The 22727-nt window shown below is 48.0% G+C and overlaps 1 protein-coding gene across 2 annotated transcripts; it reads right to left on the bottom strand.

Annotated features, from left to right (window-relative positions):
• Window positions 1–1962: 1962 nt before the first annotated feature.
• TSPAN17 (tetraspanin 17) lies at window positions 1963–21417 on the bottom strand. 2 transcript variants are annotated; one of them, XM_083488526.1, is made up of 8 exons: window positions 21281–21417; window positions 11409–11459; window positions 7808–7954; window positions 6400–6570; window positions 5136–5261; window positions 4569–4616; window positions 4082–4198; window positions 1963–3536 (listed from the first exon to the last, which is right to left on the bottom strand). In XM_083488526.1, the coding sequence occupies exons 1-8, from the start codon at window positions 21314–21316 to the stop codon at window positions 3471–3473; spliced, it is 762 nt and encodes a 253-aa protein (XP_083344652.1). In that variant the 5' UTR covers window positions 21317–21417; the 3' UTR covers window positions 1963–3470. The 2 variants fall into 2 exon arrangements, with proteins under 2 accessions (XP_083344652.1, XP_083344651.1); XM_083488525.1 differs by having other exon boundaries at window positions 21230–21407.
• Between the last annotated feature and the right edge of the window lie 1310 nt (window positions 21418–22727).

Raw genomic sequence — 22727 nt, 5'->3', positions numbered from 1 at the left:
ACAACTAAAAAGATCTCTGGGTGGCTTACAACATTGACTGTAAAAGCCAGGAGCATGCAATTGTCATCTGCTATTACTTGGCAGCCCAAATGAGAATATATTTTTCCTCTCTCTCTCTATACAGTATACACACACACACACACACACACACACACACACACGTACGTATATATAATTATTTATACTTCTCTCATGTCTATGGACTAATATACAAGTTGTCACTGCACACTATTCTCCTTTAAGCAGAATGAGATAGGGCAGCTGCAGATAGGGCAGAGGACAACCAAACCAATCTACAGTTTAAAACTTTTCAGATATAAAGAACAACTGCAGATGCCACAGTATAAAGTGAGTGCTGCACAATGTGAGCTACTACAGGCGGCTTTAAAAAAATGGGTGGGTGGTTGATAAAGACATGCATGTAGAAAAACATTACTGAGAAGGAAGAGTCTGTACCAAACAAAGATGCGCCCCCCAAAACAGTTCATCAGCAGAAGTGGGTTTATTAATTTATTTTAATCCCCTGCCTATTTGGGCCACCAAATAACTGCAGATGACAATCCCGCATTGCAAAACCGAGTACAACTGGCAGCAGGGCTGAAGGAGATAAGGGAATGAGTAAGAGTTCACCTGAAAAGAGCATAAATAACCAAGTGCAGAAAGAATAAACTGGAAAAAGCAGCAAGATGCAAATGAATGGAGTGAGAAATCCTAAGTAGAAAGAGCAGTCGGATGTGATCTGACATGGCAGCCTGTAGTTTGACTAGAAGCATATTTGTATTACTATGCCTTAGAAGTGTTGAAACAGTCAAGCATGCCGTAGACTTTCTGAGTTGAAAGTAAATCTGCTTAGCAAGTTATCCTTTCCCCCTAGATTAAGATGGATAGGTTGTAGCTTTTGCATATGCAGTAGTTAGTTTTCCTTTTCATAAACGCTGACAGCTTCATAATAGCTTTTTCCCTTTTTTCAGAGGGCTGGGTGCGTGGTTGGGGGGGGGGAATGCTACTGAGAAGTACATAATTATGCATACATAGACTCTCAGAACTGTAGAGTCGGAAGGGACCGTGAGGGTCATGTAGCCCAACCCCCTGCAATGCAGGAATCTCAACACATGGCCCCCCATCCAATTTGAAACCAGTTTAGCTTTGCAAATGTGCTAGCAGTTTTAGTGCTTCACCCTTGTTTTAACTGAGTTCTGCAAATTCTCTCTTAGCGTTGCTAACCTTCTGTTTCACTGTCACTGCCAAAGGTGACAGTAACCAGGAAACTCCTAGCAGGCAGCAACCGCCTGAGCATCAGGCTTCCACCAGCACCTCCCTCATCTCCCCCCCCCCCTTTTGCATAAAGCATACATTTGCCTATGCCGCAAGCAATAAGCACAAGAGCTGTGGTGTTTGGAATTGTTGGGGGAAAGCTAGCCAGGAGCACCCCCATGTGGAGAGAAGCTGACACTGCAACTGAAAAGGCACCAGGTCTTCTGTAGAGAGGAAGACAAGGAGACATTGCCACCCACTTCACACAGCAGGGAAACCTTGCCAAGAGCACGACAAACCGGGCCACAACTCAGTGGTGGGGCATCTGCTTTCGCAGGTTCGATCCCCGGCATCTCCAGATAGGGCTGGGAGTAGATCCTGCCTGAAACCCTGGGGAGCCACTGCCAGTCAATGTAGACCAGAGTTTCCCAAACTTGGGCCTTGGGCTGTTTTGGAACTACAACCCCCATCATCCCTAGCTAGCAGGACTCAGTGGTCAGGGATGATGGGAACTGTAGTCCAAAAACAGCCAGAGACCCAAGTTTGGGAAACTGATGTAGACTATACTGAGCTAGATGGATCAAAGGTCTGGTTCAGTATAAGGCAGCTTTGTATGCTCCTAAAAAGAGCAGAGAAATCACTGCTTAAGCACAAAGACCATCCTGTTTTTGTGGGGTGGGGGTTAGAGTAAAAAGAGCATAACAATCATTTGGTAGGGGTTGCTTTATTATTGGGTACAGCAAAATCCCAGACAGTCGGATCAGTCCTGTTAGCAGCAGAGTCCAGGGGGATTAGGGAAGAATGCCAACCGAAAGAGAGCAAGAAGATGACAACAAATCCAAGCGCAGAACAAAATGCACCTTCCCAAACATGTGCCCTCTCAGAAGTGCCACCAGCGGGGCCCCAAAGAAGCACTGGGGGTGGGGGTCCTGCAGGGCTTATGGGGTGGACAGAGCATGAGGTGCAGGCAAGGCCAAAACTTTGTTCAGCTTAGCCAGGAGTGCTCCCTGTGGGTCCCACAGACAAATACGTGAAAGGAGATGGAGTTGCATACAAAGGTTTGCATATTTCTTACACAAGTGAATCCAGGTAAGCCTGGAGATAAAGAAACATGTAGTTTCTCTCTCTCTCTGACACACAAGGGAGTCTTACTCTTTGTGCCAGAGCAGGTGTTAGCTGTGTTCCAGTGTTTTAAACCCAACACAGCTTTTGTACAGATTGGCTCTCTCTCTTGGGGGAAGCAGCTGAACCCATGTCCAGCTTTGCCTGTGTGTGCATAGCTGTCGAAAGAGGGCCTCTGAAAACCCTTTGGAAAACAAAGCAGGCAGGGCTGAGTTGTGATGGGAAAGGGGATGCGGCAGCGGGTCTTGTCCTATGCTTAATACTTTTGGGCTGGATTCTGATCCTAAGAGAGAGAGAGAGGGCAGAGACCAACAGTGTGACCCACATAAGCCAAGAGTCATATTGGTTTGCATGGGGGGGGGGAAGAGCAGGGTACATAACCTCGTGTCCTCCTAATCCAATCCCCCGACATAGAGGAGACCTGAGCAGATGGAGAGAGAGGGGAGCACAGAAAATTCAAGTACAGCAGGGACGAGGATCCCATGGCACTCCTACTGTTGCTGGACTACAACTCCCATCATCCCTTGCCCACCCCCTAGGGCCGATGGGAGCTGGAGTCCAACAATGTCAGATGAGCCACATACTTCCCCTCCTGGAAGTAGAGGCTTAAGGGAGGGTACAAATGTCAGGGCTGCACCAGGCAGCAGAAACAAGATGGTGGTTCCAACCAGCTTCCCAACAAGAAGCCGGAGGGGCTGTGCCTTATCCGCCTGGGGTTCCTGTGGCACCAATCAGCCCCAGACTCCCTGTATCATTTGGCCTTCAGAGTCTCTGGCCTGCAGGTGCAACAGGCTGCCTGGCTCCACAAATATTGCAGTGAGGGTAGCGGTGGAAGGAGTCCTGTCCAGAATGTCCTATAATAAATACTATTTACATTGGCCACCCACAGCTCCTATGCCATGTGCACCCCAACCAGGAAGAGGACGATATGGAAGGGCGCCGGGGAGCCATTAATACCGGTAGCGCTGGCTACCCACACAAAAACAGCTGGTTAATGGCACAGCGGCATCCTGTGGCTGTGGCTAGGATTGCGGCTTCAGTCCTGCGGAGGGCGCTGTGGGCCTGGGGAAGGCGACACAGGCCTTGCTCTGGTGTCACCAGTTGGCTTTCACGGCATTGATGTCGCTTACGAGGTTCTGTGCCATGCAGATGCCAAAGATCTGAAATACAAGGTTGAGGATGGTGCACGTTAAAGAGAAGGAGAAGCACTTGTACGCATGCACGCAAGCACTATACAAAGCTGGGACCATCAGGAAGGATACTGATTCCATCTTTTCACAGCTCTCAACTCAGTATTATTACTGCCACTCACAGGGGCGAGGGGGAGGTCTTGGCCAGTTTTGCCTTTGCAGTACAATGGCAAATAGAATGAGAGGCAGGCACAGAAGAGAGAAAAGGCAGTTCGAGGTGGAGTGAGTGCAGGATCCCCACTGCAGACGTTTGCCTTCCAATGTGTGGAAGACAAAGGGGCTGGCAATGGGGATGCGACCGAGGGGGCAGGGCTAACAAGCGCAACCCTGCCTGCCCTGCCCCTTTGCACAATAGAGAACATGTGAGTTTAAGTATCTGAACAAGGCTTGGGTGGGCTTGGGTTTGGGATGCCTTTTTTGCGGGTTATTGCTTTACAATATGGAGTTCAGAGGCACTTTATCCTGCAAAAACAACCACCACCTCAGCTTCACAGCAGCAGCAGCAGCTTATATACCTGGAGCAGCGCAACGCCCACAAAAGTCCCGGCTACCACAATGAGATTGTCCTGGAGCCATTTCTCAAACTGGCCAGCACATCCTTTGGTATGGATGAAGCTCTGCTGCTCCAGCTCCTGCAGAGAAGGCAAAGGCAAGCAGGTGAACAGCTCTGGAAGGAGGGATGCATAGAACCATCTTCTGCCCAGAGACGAGGGAACCGCTTCAGCCGAAATGCTACAATCCTCTGTGCCCAGTGGCAAAAATAATATTTGCTCTGTGGCCACTAGTCCCAGCCCACCCCAACCTAGCCACTTGGTCCCACTTCTGCAGTCCCCCATTTAGAACATGCACAAGCCCACCCCTTGCTTTATTATTTCTGCCCTTAACCCAGAATGCTAACTTGTTCCGTTGCCAGTTGCGCCTGGTCCCATGATGTGCCTTCTAGGAAGCACATCTGCCTGCCTCCTCCCACCCAGGGCCCAGACATACCAACCCAGCTCTCACCAGTTTAAGGCGGACATCATAGCCACACTGCGTGTTGAGAACATCCTCCTGCGGAAACAACAGACCCAAAGCTAATCAAACCATACTGGGAAGCTCTCTAACCACTTCCCCAAGAAAGGTCTCACTACTTTGCCCCCTAAATCTCTCCAACACTTGGCTTTGCATGACACACCTTCCCAAATACCTCAGCTGCAGCCCTTGGTTCTGCCATCTACCCCCCAACCTAACCCAATATAGCTCATGAAACAGAAAGTTGTGCCCGTCCAGATCATTGTATTTTTAACCTGGCCTCCTATGTACACTAGGTGCAAATGTTCTTGGACTCCAGCTCCCATCAGCCCCAGCTACCATGGCCAAAAGTGGGGACTGATGGGAGTCCAACAACATCTTGAAGGTCACAGGTTCCTCATCTCTGCCACTAGGCAATGATTCATACACTTGAGCAATTGCTCTATTAATGTCTCAGCTTAAGCGTGCTCTCCATAGGTCTGGAGCGAATGAGCAACAAAGAATTCACCCTTGTTCCTGAGGTTTAAGGCCTATTCACCACCCCTTTCAGCTCCTTACCGCAGGGTCCTTGACACAGCAGGAGAAGGGCACCCCGCAGCGCTCCCTGCTGGGGTTGGAGTCAGTGCAGTTGAAATAAATGTTGAGGTTCCAGTCATTAGGGCCATGAGCCCCACAGCAAGACCACTGTACAGGGAGACAGTTTTAACCAGCGTAAGTGTCGAGCAACCAATTACCCACAAAAACACCAATGCTGCCTTCCTCAAATGGGTGCCCTCCATATGTTTTGAACTACAGCTACAGCCATTCTTGACTACTTGGCCATGCTGGCTGGGGTCGATGGGAGTCCATCAACAACTAGATTGGGTAAGGTACAAAAATGGACAAAATGGACAGATGTGGTCACAAAGAAGGAAGGCAAAATATTACACAGCAGGAGTGGGGAAATGGATCTGACCCATGGGCTGAATCCTTATCTTCCGCATCCCAGCAGCCTAAATTTGAAAGGTGGGTAGGACTGTCCACCTGCCAATCATCTGATAGCCCAATGGTGTCATGTGACCTGCTTTTGCCCATGTTTACGATCAGCTGATCGGCAGGGTTTGCACAGGTCTGTGCACTGCACTTTATAAGTCTAAACGTAGCATTGTGCACAGGGCTTTGCAGCACTTGCAAACCTCCTTGGGCCCAGCTGCGTCTTTACATGCTCTGTACACGAGGTCAGGTGTAGGGAACCTAGGCTTCACTTGGGCAAAATAGTGTAGCAGACCAAATTGGGAGACCCAGCTGATCTCATTAGGCCCACGGGCAGGAGGTTTCCAACCCCCGCTATATAAGATGAGGCCTTTCATGGAAGACAGCACAGAGTTCCTGTCACTTTAGGATACAGGCTGCTGGAAGCATTTCTGCAACCCTGCAGCTTCATCAACTGCCACCAGATGGCAGAGTCAGCTCTGGTGTGTGCTTGGTAACCATTACCACTCTAATCCCACGGGATGCAGAGGATGCTTGTACACTGTGTACCTATTAATCTGGAAACACCATGCATTGCTCACTCGCTTGTCATAGGTATCTATGTTAACACTGTCATCACATCACAGTTCTCCTTCATTTTCCCTATGTTTCTTCCATCTCTTTTCTGACTGCAGAAAATACAACTTTTGGGAGAAAGAACAGGCCAACCAGCAGCACTGGAATCTCCACAGGTGGCCAGAATGGCTTCCCAAACTATCATGTGCACAAGCAGGGTCTTTCTATACCACGGCGCCTCACACTCCACCAGCCCTAGAACAAACAGATCGCTCAGGGCGATCGTACAACTCACATATTCCTGAGCAAAGTCTATGAGGTTCTGCAGGTCGATGTCATCGCGGTAGGCCTTGACGTTATTGTTGATGAAGAAATTGAGCTGATCTTTGATCCAGTCCTTGAAGATGAAGGCCAGGACACCAGCCGTCAGCTCCAGGAAAAAAATGAGCCCCAGGAACACAGAGAACTGAGGGCAAAGCAGAGGCAGGTCAGAGAGTAAGGCAGGGGAATCCTGGGGATGTCCAGGCAGCGCATGGCTGCAGGATAAGGATCGCCCTCACATTTATCAGATAGTCACATCTCGCAGGGGAAGTAGGCTGCCCTGAGAACTTGTTTGTTAAGGCAGATGATAAATACAGAAGAGTAAGAAAGACAGTAAGTGTTTCTTAAATCACACTAAGATATCAAAAGGGACGCCGCGGGTGTTGCTGTGGGTTAAACAACAGAGCCTAGGACTTGCCGATCAGGAGGCTGGCGGTTCAAATCCCTGCGATGGGGTGAGTTCCCGTTGCTCGGTCTCTGCTCCTGCCCACCTAGCAGTTCAAAAGCACGTCAAAGTGCAAGTAGATAAATAGGTACCGCTCCAGCGGGAAGGTAAACGGTGTTTCCGTGCGCTGCTCTGGTTCGCCAGAAGCGGCTTAGTCATGCTGGCCACATGACCCGGAAGCTGTATGCCAGCTCCCTTGGCCAATAAAGCGAGATAAGAGCCGCAACCCCAGAGTCAACTACGACTGGACCTAATGGTCAAGGGTCCCTTTACTCTTAAGTGTCTCTTAAATCACACTAAGATATCAAAAGGGACGCGGGTGGCGCTGTGGGTTAAACCACAGAGCCTAGGACTTGCCGATCAGTGGTCAGGGGTCCCTTTACCTTTACCTTTAAGATATCAAAACCTAAAAATGCTATGCTAATACTCAATACTAGTGCTGCTCACTTCCTCTGAAACTTCTGAAGTAGAAGGAAATCAAGGTGTTATTACGATATTTCCCCCAAAGGAAGGTAACAGAAGTTAAAATGCAGAAGCACTAGGAACAGAGTGCATGTACTCCAGTTTCATTCCCATGCGTACTTCTCATTCTCACCTCCATAGCCCACCCAAAAAATGTTGGCTCCCTGCTCAGTCCTTCCATTCCAAGTAGTACATCCAGTGTTCCTTCCTCAGCTTGCCCTGATCTTCCTTGTACTATCTAGGGAAACCCCTGATTGCAGCTGGCCTTCCTTGTGCAGCAATGCCTGCACTCAGCCTCCCTCCAGGCTCCAGCATTAGTTCCTAAGGCCCAAGGAGGCTGAGACAGAAAGGAGCCCACTCCTAGGTATTGATGTGCTGCATTTTGCCAAGCTGAGATCTGAGCATGATGCGCCCAGCTCATGTTATTCAGCTCCCACCGCCCGGAATGGGAAAGCAGGAAGACCCAAAGACTTACAAATTTGAGCAGGAAAGTGTTTTCCCTCAAGGCTCCAATGCAGCCAGCAAACCCCAAGACGAACATCACCCCTCCGACCACAAGGAAGAGCCAGACAGGGTCAAAGCCACCCAGGTCTGTGATGGACGACAGGTTGGAAAGCACGCCCTGCAGGGAGAAGGGATGGATGACTCCCAAGTTCACAGCATTGATGGTGTAACACTTTTAATGCTACGATCATGTAAATCACAACAGTTATTACAGCAAATGACTCACTGGTTAACTACAAGCAGTAATAACCGTAACAGAGTGAAGGTCAAACTACCTGTTATGTTATCAAGGCTTTAAAAAAATACGAGCTGTGCGCAGTAAACTGCCCCTTTGGGGTCAAACAGTAGGAGTGGGGAGAGAGACTAATCTCAGGAAGGAACTGGCTGCTTCTTCTTCAAAGCGGAAGTGGCTGATTTAAGACCACTTTTGTGAATCATGTAACACAGCCTTCCCCAATGCAGTGAACTCAGGATGCTTTCAGACTCCAGCTCCCAGCACCCCCAGCCTTCACGGCTGCAGAGGGCACCAGGTTGGGAAAGGCAGGTGTACCTGCTCTGAAGAGCTAAATACTCTTTGAGAAGATGGAGAAGCAGGTAGCAGAAAGGAGAACATCTCTTGTCTTGCCATGTTCCAAGAGCAGAGCAGGGGAAGACAGGAGTCTGTTTCCAAGGGAGCGCATCACCATGGACACACACGGAATAGGAGTTTTATTGCAATTTATAGTAATATTAGTGGTAATGCACCAACACTGCTACTCCTGTGGCTTATATGGAAGCTACCTTGCAGGCCAGGGACAGCAACAGGGTTAGGGTGTGTGGCAACGACTCGCTGAGACAGCATTAAAACGATTAGACAGATTCATGGGAGATAAGCGTAGTGTTGGATATTAGTTCTTATAGACAAATGGAGCCTCCATGGACAGCAGCAGCATACCTCTGAACAGCAGGTGCTAAGGACAACAGCTGAAGGCTGGGGAGCTCCCAGAAGCACCTGGCTGGCCACTGCTGGAAGGAAATAGGATGCTACTGGGCTAGATGGACCTTTGGGTTTGACGTATCAAAAGAATTCTTACATTCTCATGTCCATATTTAGATTCAGAGAAGCTAGCGCTTCCCAAAAGCCACTGGATACAAGAGACATGCGTCCCTGCTTAGATGTAACAACAAACCATGGTTTACTAATTATGTCTAAACTAGGCTCAAAGGGTGCTGGGTGATTCCAACCTCTTGATGCTTTTGCTCTAACATCACCCTACATCTTTGGGATACAGCAGAAGCAGCTAACCCCCAGTTCAAGGGGCTGATGCAGCCAATTTGAAGAAGAGGAGTTTGGATCTGATATCCCACTTTATCACTACCTGAAGGAGTCTCAAAGCAGCTAACATTCTCCTTTCCCTTCCTCCCCCACAACAAACACTCTGTGAGGTGAGTGGGGCTGAGAGACTTCAGAGAAGTGTGACTGGCCCAAGGTCACCCAGCAGCTGCATGTGGAGGAGCGGAGACGCGAACCCGGTTCACCAGATTACGAGTCCACCACTCTTAACCACTACACCACACTGGCAGAAGTAAAAAACGGGGGGATTAAAGAGGACACAGTACAGGGCAGTAAACCCTCCTCTTCAGCTGCTCTGCCTGGATCAGCTAAGGAGTGATACTGTGTGCCTCTCAGTCTCCTGCATGTGAGTGTGCATGTGAAGGTGTGTGTGCGAGAGGGAGTGGCCAACCCTGTTCTGGTTGCCTCCACCACTGGATTGGCCAAGGGTAAATGTGGCCATTGAACCAAAAAGGAAAAAAGGTCATCCACCACTGGGATTCAGAATCTGCTACCCACAACCCTTTCCCAGCACTGCAAGTAACAGCAGCATCCTTCTTTGAGCATTAGGACCTGAAATTCACAAGTCACAGGACTCAATATTTCTTCTTTATTGATAGGACACCACACATTCTGTTTAGGATGATTTACTGGGGTTAGAAGGGGAGATGGGAAGAAAACGAGGCTCTCAGTATAAATGTACAGTGACTTTAGGGAGAGGAAGGGATTTGCTGTAAATCCCAGGGGAGTTATCCTGCAGAGCCAAGTACAATAAAAGTGATGTTTCGGAGTGGGAGCTCTGCTGTACATGGGTAAAACAGCTTGTAACACAAGGGATCAGGGTTCAGAATGGAAGTAGGCATTACTGCAGTGTACCCTAAATGGATCACCTTCACAAAGGACTAGTAAACACATGCAAGCACATCCCTTGATTTTTCAACAGTGGGCAGCCTGAGCCAATTCAACTGAAAAGCGCCATATTTGAGGCGATGTCATGTCATATGAAAGGCCCGTCTGTGGTCATAAACTCTGACAGACAGCTCATTTCAAACACACAACCTGTCACCTGGTATTGAAGTCCTCAGTTTGTACATAGGCCTGCTGTATACCTGATAAGGACTTGAAACTTGGAAATTCAATTTGATGTATAAGCTGGCGCCACAAATATACTGGGCAGGATTCAACTAACAAGTCTCGTTAGTGGAAGCCAGCACAAGCGCTCCTTCTAGTGCTTTGGGGCTTTACCCCTACCCCCCCCACCCCCCCAAAAAAGGCTCAAGGGGGTGTTGAGAGACCATGCAGAATGACTGCCATAGCTCTATGGTGAATTCCTCCCACTGGATGGTACTCAACTAAGTTTTACTCAGCCAAACTCCTGAAATTTATAGGCGCAACTTAGTCATGTTCATTAATTTCAGTGGGCCTACTTTTAGTAAAACGTGGCTGAATACCACCAACTTTACCTGGAAAACAGGAACACTTATTTCAAAAGGATTCAAGCTCCATGTTAGGAGAAAGATTCCTGCATTGTAGGGAGTTGAACTAGATGATCCTAGAAATACCTTCCAACTCTACAGTTCTATGATCCTATGAAACTTACATCCAGAAGTGTGTTTTAAGATCATTGCACAAGTCTGTATTTTCAGTCCAACACTGAGTCCTTAATAAACTGACATAGAGGATCTGGGGCCTGGATCCAACTAGCCTGGCATGCTAGCAGAAGTCAGAGCAAGGGCTTACAAGAGTGCAATGGGGTGTCTCTCCCCCCCTTCACCTCCCCCAGATCCACTCTGGAGGGTCAGGGTCCCCAGAACACTGCATGGAAGAGACAGGAGATAATTTCACCCAGCAACCACAAATGCTTGTGCTGACAGAAGCATCAGAGAAGCTGCAATGTTGAATCCCTTCCTTGGTGTTTCTAATGAACGTCGCTCACTGGTGAACTAGAGTATCCTTGCCGGCTAGAAGAAAATGATTGGTTACCTCAGCTCACTTGTTAAGAGCTGGCAGCACAGCTATGTGCCACAAAGTGCTCAGAGGCAGAGGCCTGTCAACCACTTGTCCTTTTCACCTAGTCAGAGGGGATAAGCTACTTACTTCCAGAACCTGGGTTAGTTTACAGGCATGTTCGTTTCAGGAACCTAACACCACGGCTAAGAGCACTAGAGCCATCTATAATCCTGAATGCCAGTGAGAACATTAAAAAGCACCAGCCAGAAAATTCATCATTACTATGGTCCAAGGCAGCAGCCACACTTACCTTTTCTGCCCAGGCCCACAGACCAATGGCCAGGAAGGCAGCCCCCAGCAACTGAAAAAGAGGAAAGAGCACAGTGTTATGGAGAACACAGCAAGCAGGAGGAGCACACCCTAACACACATTACAGGAATCTTTGCACCAAATCTGTTGCATTGTTGGCATCCATCTGTCTCGAGAGACAATGGAGTGCACCTCTGGGGGTGAAGCCAAACCACTGGAGAAGTACAGTGCCTGCTGCGGCTGCAGAGACCAGTAACTCATAATGGCTGCTTCCTGCTGCATTAGCAGCACTGAAGTGGCCTCCCTTGGGCAGTGTGTATGGAGGTCCTGGACTGCCCAGATGACAAGACAAGGCCTCGCTGATGCAGTCCAAAGAAAAGCAGAGCAATGCGTTTGGTACCAGCTTGGCTGCAGGAGTTGCTGGAAAGAGGTGTACATGGAGCCATCCAACCACTTTAGGGACCCCATTCTGGATTAGTGTAGGGTTTACTCCTTAGCCTTTTCTTCTCCTAAAGATGTCACGCAAGGCAGTGGGTAATAAGTCTACCAGGATCCACTTCACCATTTGCCTTCCATGCAAAACACACAGCAATCTCCCATGTGCTGCACGAACTGCTGAGAAATAACATAAAGAAGTATTCATCTTCTATCATCTTCCACACGGCTTGAAGCTTTTAGAGTCAGTTAAGACCTGACAAGGTATGTTCAAGTTCCCCTAGATGCAGGGGATCAGTGAGGACCAGGCTAGGTGAAGATGTTGCCAAGGAACTGCACTCCATCCCAACGGGACCTCCAGTCTCTCCAGCACCTACTCCCCAATGCATGCCCACTTCTAAGCACTACAGCCACCTGCAACTCATTAGCAATGCATGGCACTTCCCAGGCATGGCAGCATGATTGAGACTGAGGGAAGAATTCAGCGTTGTGCTCTTCTAATTGTTCCATCAGCGCAAGCATCTCAGCTTGCCCGACAGAACGATTCCCCCTCTCCTCCTGCTTTGTGCTGTTCTGGTGGTTCTCCGGAGCCAATGGCGGGTGGGGTGGAAGTGCAAGGAGGAAGTCCCGTTGCACTAGCAGGACTCTGTTGTGCTGGCTCCTACGGGTGCATGAACTTAACTGAATCCATCCCTAGGAATGATAGTGCCTTTCAGTGGACTTTGGTTAGAGGATCAGCAGGACCAAAACAGGGTGTATCCTCTTCTGATCTGAGTCCCAGAACCTAGCAATCAGATAGGCCTATATCCTGCCTGGAAAAAAATTCTAAAAACCTAAATTTTGAAAGTGGAAACATTTCATATTCCCTCTCTCACACACACTCAGCATTTTTATTTCCATTGCATAATTGACAACACAACCCTATGGATCTTTATTCTAAAGTAGACCTCACTTTGTCCAGGGGATTTACTCCCTAGTGAGTGTTTAGGACAGCAGTTGATTTGTGGTTTTGGGTAAGGAATTAGGTTTCATTTCAGCTCACTGCCACATCTTGAGACAGGGGAGGGTGAGTCAGGCACAAAGGGGAAGAGGTATGGAGGTCATGACTAGCAGACTGGAACTTTGAGTGAGAGAAGCTCAACTCAAAACATCCTCCGTTTTTGTTTTGTTTTTTAAAGATCCTTTTCACAAAATGACTTTTTTATTTCCCAAACTTCAGAATGTAACAGAGGAAGACAGGGGCACCACATGCTTCCTTGCGTATTTCTGAAATGCAACTTCCAAACATGGAGCGCAGGATGTACAGTTTTACAAATCTAAACTGCGTCCACTGTTATATCCTTGGATCCGGATGCCTGATGGATATATTACAGCATTAGGTACCCATTCAGAACACGCAGCAAGAAAGCAATTGCTGTACCTATTAAGTAGGAGCAATTGGAGGGCACAAAATTCACACAATTAAGAACAGGCCTTCTGGATGAGACGAAATGCCATCTGTCCATCATCTTTGTCCTCACATTCGCCAATCAAATTCAGGAATCTCATAAGCAGGACATAAAGGCAACAGCCCTCTTCCCACTACTGTGCTCCAGCAAGTAGTATTTAGAGGCCTACTGCCTCTGACAGAGGAGGCAGAATATAGCCCTTGTGGCTAGTAGCCATTGATAGCCTTCTCCTCCGTGAATTTGTTATGGAGCAGCAGCTACTTCCTGTGTGCCTCAATCCCAAGACCACCATCTCCCCAGCTAAGAGGAGGCCCACTCTGAATGAGACATCTAGGCCAGGGATGGGGAACCTCAGGGCTTGGGGTTGAATGCTGCCTTCTAGGTCTCTCTATCTGGCTTTCCCTCCCCTCAGCCCACCCCTCTCACTGGGCCTACTTCACACCCTGAGGGTTTCTGCCTGGCTGGAATGTGTCCCTGAACTCTGATAAATCCTCTTGCTTGTCCGGATGGAGGATAGAGATGGGGCATGTAGAATGCCTGTAGAAACTAGTCTAGCCAAATAAAGGTAAGATATACATGATCTGCTCTGCCAATGTTTGCTTCTGGGATCTCCCACTGATGCTTTGTGCATGAGAGGCTGAGAAGGGTTTCCCACCCCTGATGTAGAATATCTCCCAGCCCTGCACCCTTGGAGCCAACACCTAATCGAGACTCTTAATAAAGGGGATCAACTTCTCTTTCTGAGAGAGATCTTACAAGGCCAACTTTACACCACTGCAGGATAGAACGCACTGAATTGCCACACTTTTCCAGTCCCACTGACACTAACAGGCCACTCCCCACCCCACCCCCGATATGGGTCCTGGCTTGCCAGTCTTGGAAAACAGAAGGCTGGAGACACAGCGTCTGGAGCAATTCAAAGCCTGGCACAATGCAGACAATGGCTGCTCTGTTCCCGTGGTAGGAGTTGGAACGTTCCTGAAACAGCAGCAGCATTGGTCAGAGCTCTCCCCTTGCCCACTAATAAGGCCCTGCCTCTTTCCTAGGGCAATTGCTGCATGCTTACCCCACTGTCTGTGGGGAGCTGCATGTAGGTGCCACAAAGGAAATTTATGTGATGGGAGACAAGGGGCTCCGGAGCTCCGGGGATGCTCCAACATGGAGGTGATGATATGCAAAAGAAGCAACATCAGTACACAGAGTACTGTTTAACATTGTGCCCATTCAGATGGAAAGATTTTGGCTTAATAAAACAAGGTGTGTTAAGCCAAGAACAGGCATCATGCCTGAGCCCACCAACCCTGCATGAGGACTTCACCTTTTTATCATGCTTTGTTTAAACTGCAGTTTCCTGTTGCATGTGAACAGGGAAACTGTGGTTTAATCGCAACAACTAGGATCATATCCTGTGGCTCAATGTTTAAATCTTAAACAAATCAGGACAGGATAAGTGTAGCCTGTGAACTAAAGGAGGAGGAAGCAGAGAACTCATTCTTGGCTTAATAAATCATGGTTTATTAAGCTGTGATCATTACATCCGAACCAGCCCTCTGCCTAAAGCCAGCCTCACATCTGGCCTGCCAAAGTCTCTCAATGATTTTGCATGCCTCAGACAAAGACAAGCAGAGTTTGGGCAAAGCTAGGGCTATTCAGAGCCATCTCGGCTAAGGCCCAATTCCTGACACATTTTTGGCACAGTAAAAGCATTACAAAGTGACTTTCGAAAATCAAGTCACTGTTGTAAAAACTTTGCCCTGGTTTGGTAATGCTAATTTGTCACTACTTTGGGACTCATGCAAATACACTACTGACTACACAAAAGCCAATACAGCTATACCTTGGTTGTCAAATGCCTTGGAACACGGACATTTTGGCTCCCAAACGCCGCAAACCCGGAAGTAAGTGTTCCGGTTTGTGAATGTTTTTTGGAAGCCAAACGTTTGTTTTGGCTGTTGGCATTTTTCTGGGGCCAATCAGCCAATCGGAAGCCGTGCTTTGGTTTGCGAACATTTTAGAAGTCGAATGGACTTCTGGAATGGATTCTGTTGGACAACCCAAGGTACGACTGTAATGATGACTTTAGCTTGTTAAAAGATAGCATCCTGGCCTGTGGCCACAAGGCCTTCCAGGGTGCTGCTTATGGTTCACCCTACAATCCTGAACAACCTTATCCCTCAATGTCAACCTGGACACTTCAATCTTGCTATTTCTACCACCTTCTGACCTAAGATGATGGATGCTATAGCTTAAAGATCTCCAAAGCAAAGATTGATGCCAGCAACAAATCCTGTTCAGAAGATCAATTTGCCACCCACTAGGACTAGGTAATAATACAATGAAGTATGGCTTCTTTCATCACCATTACATGAGCAAGGGAGGGCAACTCCATCAAGTCCTGCCCTCAATGCAGATTTCAGCTGCCACTGAGTTCCGACAGCTAAACTTGGGTGAACTGTGTGTTACCTGCTTAGCTGCCAGATTTGATTGGTGGTGGGGAAGGAAAAGAGTTTTTTCCAGAGAGCAGTTGCTCTCTTAGACAGCTAAAATCTACACAAATAGAACTAAATAACTGTGTTAAAAGAACAATAACTTTAAGAACTGGTGCCCAAGGCTTCCTCCCTCCCCATCCCTTTTTCTTTGTGTGTTTTGCCTTTTAGATTTAAAGTCTGAGGCAAGCAAATGTCTTACCACAGTTTTTTGTAAGCCACTTGGGGAGCCTCTTTGGCTAAAGAGGGGAGCAAAAATGTTTCAAATAAACTAGGACTCTGAAAGGATAAGCATTTATCTTTAGTTACCTTTATCTCTCAATTCCATCAGGCAAGCTAATGCAGACAAAAAGGTCTGAGGAAATACAATTTCCCCAAATCCTGCATTAACTGATCTATGGAGTGAATCTGATTCTCCCATGCCAACCCTCTCTATTGAACCATTTTTGCTGATGCAATACTCATACCCAGGTGATCCTCTTTGTGTCTCATTTATGGTGATTTCCCCTCCCTCTCTGGTTTTTTTTATGCTTTTTCTTCTGGAGAGAAGAAGGAAAAGGGGTGGGAGACAGATCAAACAAGGTATCGTGATAGACAAGTAAACCCTTCCTAGAGAAAAAGATCAAAGTTCTGGAAGCAACACAAATCAAACTTGCATAATACACAGCTGGGAGGTCCTGTCATGCCAATAAAAGCTCTCCGTCCCAACCCACACACCCGCTGCTTACACACACCCCACAATCTCCTAATGCAAAATAAGCACTTCAGCTGGGAACTCAAAGAAAAATTCCACTGAAGTATTTGGCTCTCTGTTTCGACCCAGCGTGAGTACTCCTTGATCTGACTTCATGAAAAGCCAAGAAAAGTTTTCAGGACCAGGGGCTATTGCATTTGGAACTTTGCCAGGCATTTTGTTGTGTGCCCCCAAAATGCAGCAGCCAGCACCAAAATTCTAGCGGTGTATAATGGAGATATAGTTAAGACATCAGCCTACCTAGAGGGGACACTGATTAGGGTTGTGTACACACAGAAGGTAACGTAAAAGTACTGGTAACTCGCAGCTTATGTGCCTTTAGCATGTGTCCATTCAGCTTTACGTGCTTGGCAAAAATAAAACATAGAAAGGGAGAGGGCATCCAGGAAAAAGTACTTTAGCAATCCCACGTGACATTGAACTCATTTTTGGCTTTACACACTATTTCTGGAAGTAAGTTGAGAGTGTCCTGTGCTGCATTTTCCCCTCTTCAGCTAGTCTCCATGTGTTTTGAAGGTCATTGTGTACCATGGACAATACAAGCTACCACACTGTCTCTGGAAAAGAACTGTTTGTATACAACAGGGCTAGCCAACATGATGCCATCCAGACGCTTTTAAATTACATCTATCATTACTCCTGGCCATTGGTCATGCTGGCTGGGGCTGATGGAAATTGCAATCCAAAACATTTAAAAGCACTCTGTTGGCTAACCTTGTTTTATACAGGCAGTCATATTCCAGAAACATGGAAATGGCGGGAGAGAGCTGGAATTGGCCATGGTACACAATGACCTGCAAAACCCACAGTTCAAAATGGAAGGGGCCAAGAACAGAAAAGTCAAAGAACTAAAAGAAATTGAATTAACTGACGTGGCTTCCAAATGGTTACTATTCTGTGAAAGGGATTCAGGTGCATACCGGAACTTTGGGTTTGTGCCATTAAAGTGGATTAACAGGCTGCTGTCCCTTGCAGAGCAAACCCACTTTGGAAATTAAAAAAAATGGACTTTGTGGTTGGTTGGCAGGAAAATGCACCGAAACATAAGGGATGAATGAAGCACAGGAAGACATGTAAACAACCCACAAGCAAATCAAGATGAATGTTCCTTGTTGTATAACCGCCCCGTAAAAACAAGGTATGATCTAACCTCCGCATAAGCTTTTTGCAAGCAAATCAGGATGAATGCTCAATAAACAAGTCATCTGGAGGACACCTGAAAAGAAAGCATAACTCAGTGGCTGAGTGCATGCTTTGTAAACAGTAAGTCAATCCGTGGCTTCTACAGGTGAAAGGCTCTCAGGTACCAAGGCTGGGAAATACTTCTCTTCACCCTTGGAGAGCCATTGCCAGTCACAGTAGATAGTACTGTGCTGGGCTAGATGGAACAGCAGCCCAACTCAGTATCTGGCAAACTTACAGGTTTGTAAACACACCAGGATTTAAGTAAACTCTGGATAAGCAAAGCACTCACAAAACCCAAGGAAACTTATTTCTAAACAACAGCATCTGTACCTTTGCACAGCCCATTTCTGGATCACTCTGTCAGGTTGTCTGCCTTATCAAAATATCAGAGATGACTCACCCTCATCCTTCAACATGTTGAAACAAGTCCCGGCTGTTGCATGAACCAGATGTTCTTATCTGAAGGAATGCTTCCTACCACCTTGCACATATAGATCATCCAAGGAGAATCAGTTGTGAATGCCCCCAGCCACCTGAGGTAGCTCTAGCCACCTGCAAGATCTAGATCAGTAATGTGGAATTTGTGGTCATCCAAATGTTGCTGGACCACAACTCCTATCATCCCTGAGCACTGGCTGTGCTTGCTAGGGCTGCTGAGAACTGTAGTTCAGCAATACCTGGAGGCCGAAAGGTTCCCCACCCCAAGTGTAGAACTCCCCGCCCCAAGAGGTTTATCTGTCATCCTTCTTACTGGTTTTCAGAAAACGTGTCACGACAATACCATTTTCCCTTCAGATAAGCTTGAAGGAATTTTTAATCTGGAGAAATCTTGGGTTCACATCTTTCTCCACCCTATGATCTTGACTTAATAGTTGCTTTTGTGATTTTATTATTTATGCAGGTTTTCATCTTGAATTGCATCGTGTGGCCTTGCCCAGAGAGTACTATTCCAGAGACATTTTAAAATAAATAAATATTTCACAAACAGCAGCATTCACTGTACAGGAAGTGCAGGAGTCCAATGCCCATCAGGGCAGGCAATATGTTAAGGGAAGCAACTCTAGCTAATCCCAGCTTCCCTGGGAACTGTAGGCATACTTACTAACACTGTGTTTATTTTCACTCCCAAACGTGACTGGTAGAGGTTGGAACAATCGCAGCAGGTCAAAACAAGCCAGCTTCAAATGTGACAACATGGAAAGCTGTCTTGTGGGCAAAACAGAAGGCAATGCAATCTATGGGTAGACCAGGGGTCAGCAAACATTTTCAGTAGGGGACCAGTCCACTGTCCCTCAGACCTTGTGGGGGGCCAGACTATATTTTTTTTGGGGGGGGGGATGAACGAATTCCTATGCCCCACAAATAACCCAGAGATGCATTTTAAATAAAAGCACACATTCTACTAATGTAAAAACACGCTGATTCCTGGACTGTCCACAGGCCGGATTGAGAAGGTGATTGAGCCAGATTCAGCCTCCGGGCCTTAGTTTGCCTACACATGGGGTAGACCATTACATGTGAATATGCACATATGCAGCTCTTCAGTATGATGTATATGCAACGTACGCATTCTGGGGGTGGTTTCGCAACGTCTCCTGCATGGAAGCATTTTCTGTGTAAGAGTTTTGAAACTTTTGAAGCATACCCAAGTCTCATTGTAGATTATAGCTGGAAGCAAAGTTCTTTTGCATTTCCAAAGGAGTAACTTGCTTGCGGCACCATGATGTGTATCAGGGATTTGGGATAACTTCCCTGTAAAAACAACAGTCTTGCTGCAAAATGGCTTCCCCTCTGGGCCTATTTCCCCTGTTAAGAACAATTTTACAACAAGCATACATAGGTATTGTCATAATCAGACACACAGGACCATAACTAAACCCACAACACTGTCTTATATAGAAAAATGCACTTGTTAGCACAATATTGTGGTAAATGAGTCAGAGGGCAAGTCTGGTGTCTAGTATCGCAGGCCACTCCCATCTTTACCACAATGCCTTCTGAGGGTTATGTCAGTCAATGGCAAAAGCCACAAACAAACAGATGCAGGGATTCTCAGTGCTGCAACTGGTAAACCACAAGCATATGATACAACCAAACAGGCAGATGGACACACCTTCCCATAGCACAACTTCCTTTGCCGAGGGTGGTGAAGCACGCAAGAACAGTGGAGGCTGAAAGCAGTGGTGGCTAAGTTCCCCTTGTCTCAAATGGCCACGGTATTTACAAGATTTCTCAGAGAACGCTTAGGAAAAGCTCATCAGATTTGGAGCTCTGCTGAACCAGAACAATGGCCTATCAAGTCCAGCATCCTGTTCTTACAGTGGCTGTGCAAATCCTTACGGGAAGCCCCTCTGAGCCCAACAAAACTCTTCCCCAACTGCGGTTCTGAGTAGTTACTATCGACAGTCTTATTCTCTCTGAACTTGTCTGCTTCTGTTTTAAAGCCATCCACGTTGGCCATCATGACATAAAGAGCCCTTCTTTGACTGGAAGATGCTTTTCCGCTCATGGAAGAGAACCAAGGCATTACATGCAAGTTCTTTCCTAGTCAAGCTCACAATGGTGGCACGTGTGACCTGATGGCACTGGGTGCACTCAGATCATCCTATTGCTCCCTGGGAACTGTAGTTTTGTTGGATGGCAGCTTGCAAAGGCAACTACCCTTCCCAACAAACACACCTGAGAACAAGAAAGGGGGGGTTAAGTTGGATGAGGGGCAACCAACCAATGCAAGAAGCCCTCCGCAGGAGTTTCACCAACAGTAAGTAGTTAAAGAACATTGGCGCACCTGCCTTCAAAGCAGCTGACTTTGGGCACCTGGTTTGCTGCACACTGTTCACACATGCACAGAATTTCTTTCAACCTCCTGAGCCAGAGAATAACTTTTTTTGCGTGGGGGCAAGGGAATGACACTCTATTGGCAATAAATACAGCTGAGCATTACCAGCAGGAAGAATCTGGGAAGAGCACATACTCTGCATACAAAAAGCTCAGGTAGTAAGCGGTGGGGGAAACCGCTGCTCTGCCCGAAGTGTATAATGCTGCCCCTCAGACAATACCGGATTACACGGATCACAGTCTAGATTCACACATTCATGTACCAAACCAGGTATAATGACCATCCTAGCTGGAAGCGTCTTCGTCCCAGGGAAAGGGCGCTCATAAAAAGGAACCTTCCCCACCCCACCCCCACCCCAAACTCAGTTTCTTGCAGACTCTCCACCGGAGCACCCTTAAAATGAGAGACGGCTCTCCATTATTTCCGCCGCAAGGAGGGTGAGGGGAGAGGGAGAGCCCCCTCTGCTTCCCGGCAGGCCAGCGACCCCCGAGCCAGGCCCGGACCTTGCAGCCGAAAATAAGGGGAGACCCATCCGTCTCTCCCCACGCCCCACTCCCCACTCCTAGTTCGGCACCCCCGCGGGAAGCGGGCGGCGCAAGCCCCCTCCCCACCGCGCCCCCGACGCTTCCAGGCGGGCCGCGTCCCGCGCGCGCGCGCGCCTGCTCGCTCACCCACCCAGAAGAGCACATTGGAGGCGAAGAGCAGGTACTTGGTGCAGCAGCTGACCTGGGGACCTTGGAAGTGCTGGGCTTTGCCTGGCATGGCGGGCGCGGGGCCTGGGCGCTGCCCGGCCGGCTCACAGCCCCATGCCGCCCGCCAGCCAGCGGCCCAGCAGCTCCGCCGCCGCTCCGCCCCGTCTAGCCCGCCCCCTAGAGGAAAGGAGAGGCCGCTGTCGCTTGCAGAGCCAGGCTCCGGGAGCGCCGGGTAGGCTGCTGCTTGTGCGCGCGCATGCAGAACTGGCCGACAGAGACAGAGAAAGAGACAGGCAGGCGGACATACACACACACACCTGACTTGGAGGGAGCAGGAACCTAGACTCGCATGACCTGGGTTGTTGGGGTTTTTTTGGTAATAAATACTTAACGTAGCGCGGTATAAGTGCTCCACACTTTTCACACACATTACCTGAGTAACAAGGCTGGCCCTGCCCTTGGGCATAGAGAGGCGGCAGTCCCTCACGCAAGCTGATTTGGGGTGTCATGGAAGGAAGGGCAGCATTATGGGTTATTAAATTTATTGTTGCTGCACCTCTAGTGCCAGGGAGGAGAGAAAGGCGCTTGTGGGATTTCCCTCCTCAGGTACAATAACTTGGCTGGCCTTAGATACTATGCGCCATTTACTGTAAAAGGATGCTCTGCACTGCTGCAGCACATGAGGTAAGAATACAGGCTTGCCCAACCCTGGCTTTAAATTAAAGCCTTTAATGTAGCTTTGAATCTATGTGTACGTCAGCTGATTTAGTGTCATCTATATGACATCTACATGACATCTAAGTGGGACACGGGTGGCTTGCCGATTGGAAGGTCAGCGGTTCGAATCCTCACAACGGGGTGAGCTCCCGTTGCTCGGTCCCTGCTCCTGCCAACCTAGCAGTTCAAAAGCAGGTCAAGTGCAAGTAGTTAAATAGGTACTGCTCTGGCGGGAAGGTAAACGGCATTTCCGTGCGCTGCTCTGGTTTGCCATTCTGGCCACATGACCTGGAAAAACTGTCTGCGGACAAACACCAGCTCCCTCAGCCTATAGAGCGAGATGAGTGCCGCAACCCCAGAGTTGTCCGTGACTGAACCTAATGGTCAGGGGTACCTTTACCTTTATATGACATCTTCCTCGTCCAAGTGGCATTCTGCTCACTTGGTTCAGTAAAGTTGTTCTTTCACCAACCAGAAAATGCAAAAAACAAACAAACCACATTTTAAATCCACTGTACTATCAATTTCAAAATTGTCCAAACCAAGGTGGCAGGCGCAGTGCAGCGCTGTGTTGTCAGTGGCTGGTCTGTTCCTTTTCAGCAGCTCCCCTTTCCACATAACCTATTTCCTTTTTCTTCTTATTTACTTTCTGGTCACAATTGTGTTGTTGATAACACACGCAGTGTCGCATTGGTAAGCCGATTAGCACAAAAATTGTGTTAAGAATCCTTTGTCTCGGTTCAGTCCACAAGTGATAGCACTGA

Source organism: Podarcis liolepis (genome assembly GCF_965112155.1).
Source record: "Podarcis liolepis genome assembly, chromosome: 2".
NCBI lineage: Eukaryota > Metazoa > Chordata > Lepidosauria > Squamata > Lacertidae > Podarcis > Podarcis liolepis.
The sequence above is the reverse complement of the archived record's forward strand: the minus strand, read 5'-3'. Positions and strand labels throughout refer to the sequence as shown.

Bases quoted from the DNA above. Each gene is read 5' to 3' on its own strand.
- TSPAN17 (XM_083488525.1), bottom strand. From the start codon at position 21,316: ATGCCAGGCAAAGCCCAGCACTTCCAAGGTCCCCAGGTCAGCTGCTGC. The intron at 7,955-11,408 runs GTAAGTGTGGCT...TTCTCCCTGCAG, and splicing joins TGTGGGCCTGGGCAGAAAAG to GGCGTGCTTTCCAACCTGTC. The intron at 5,262-6,399 runs GTGAGTTGTACG...CTCCCTGTACAG, and splicing joins TAGACTTTGCTCAGGAATAT to TGGTCTTGCTGTGGGGCTCA.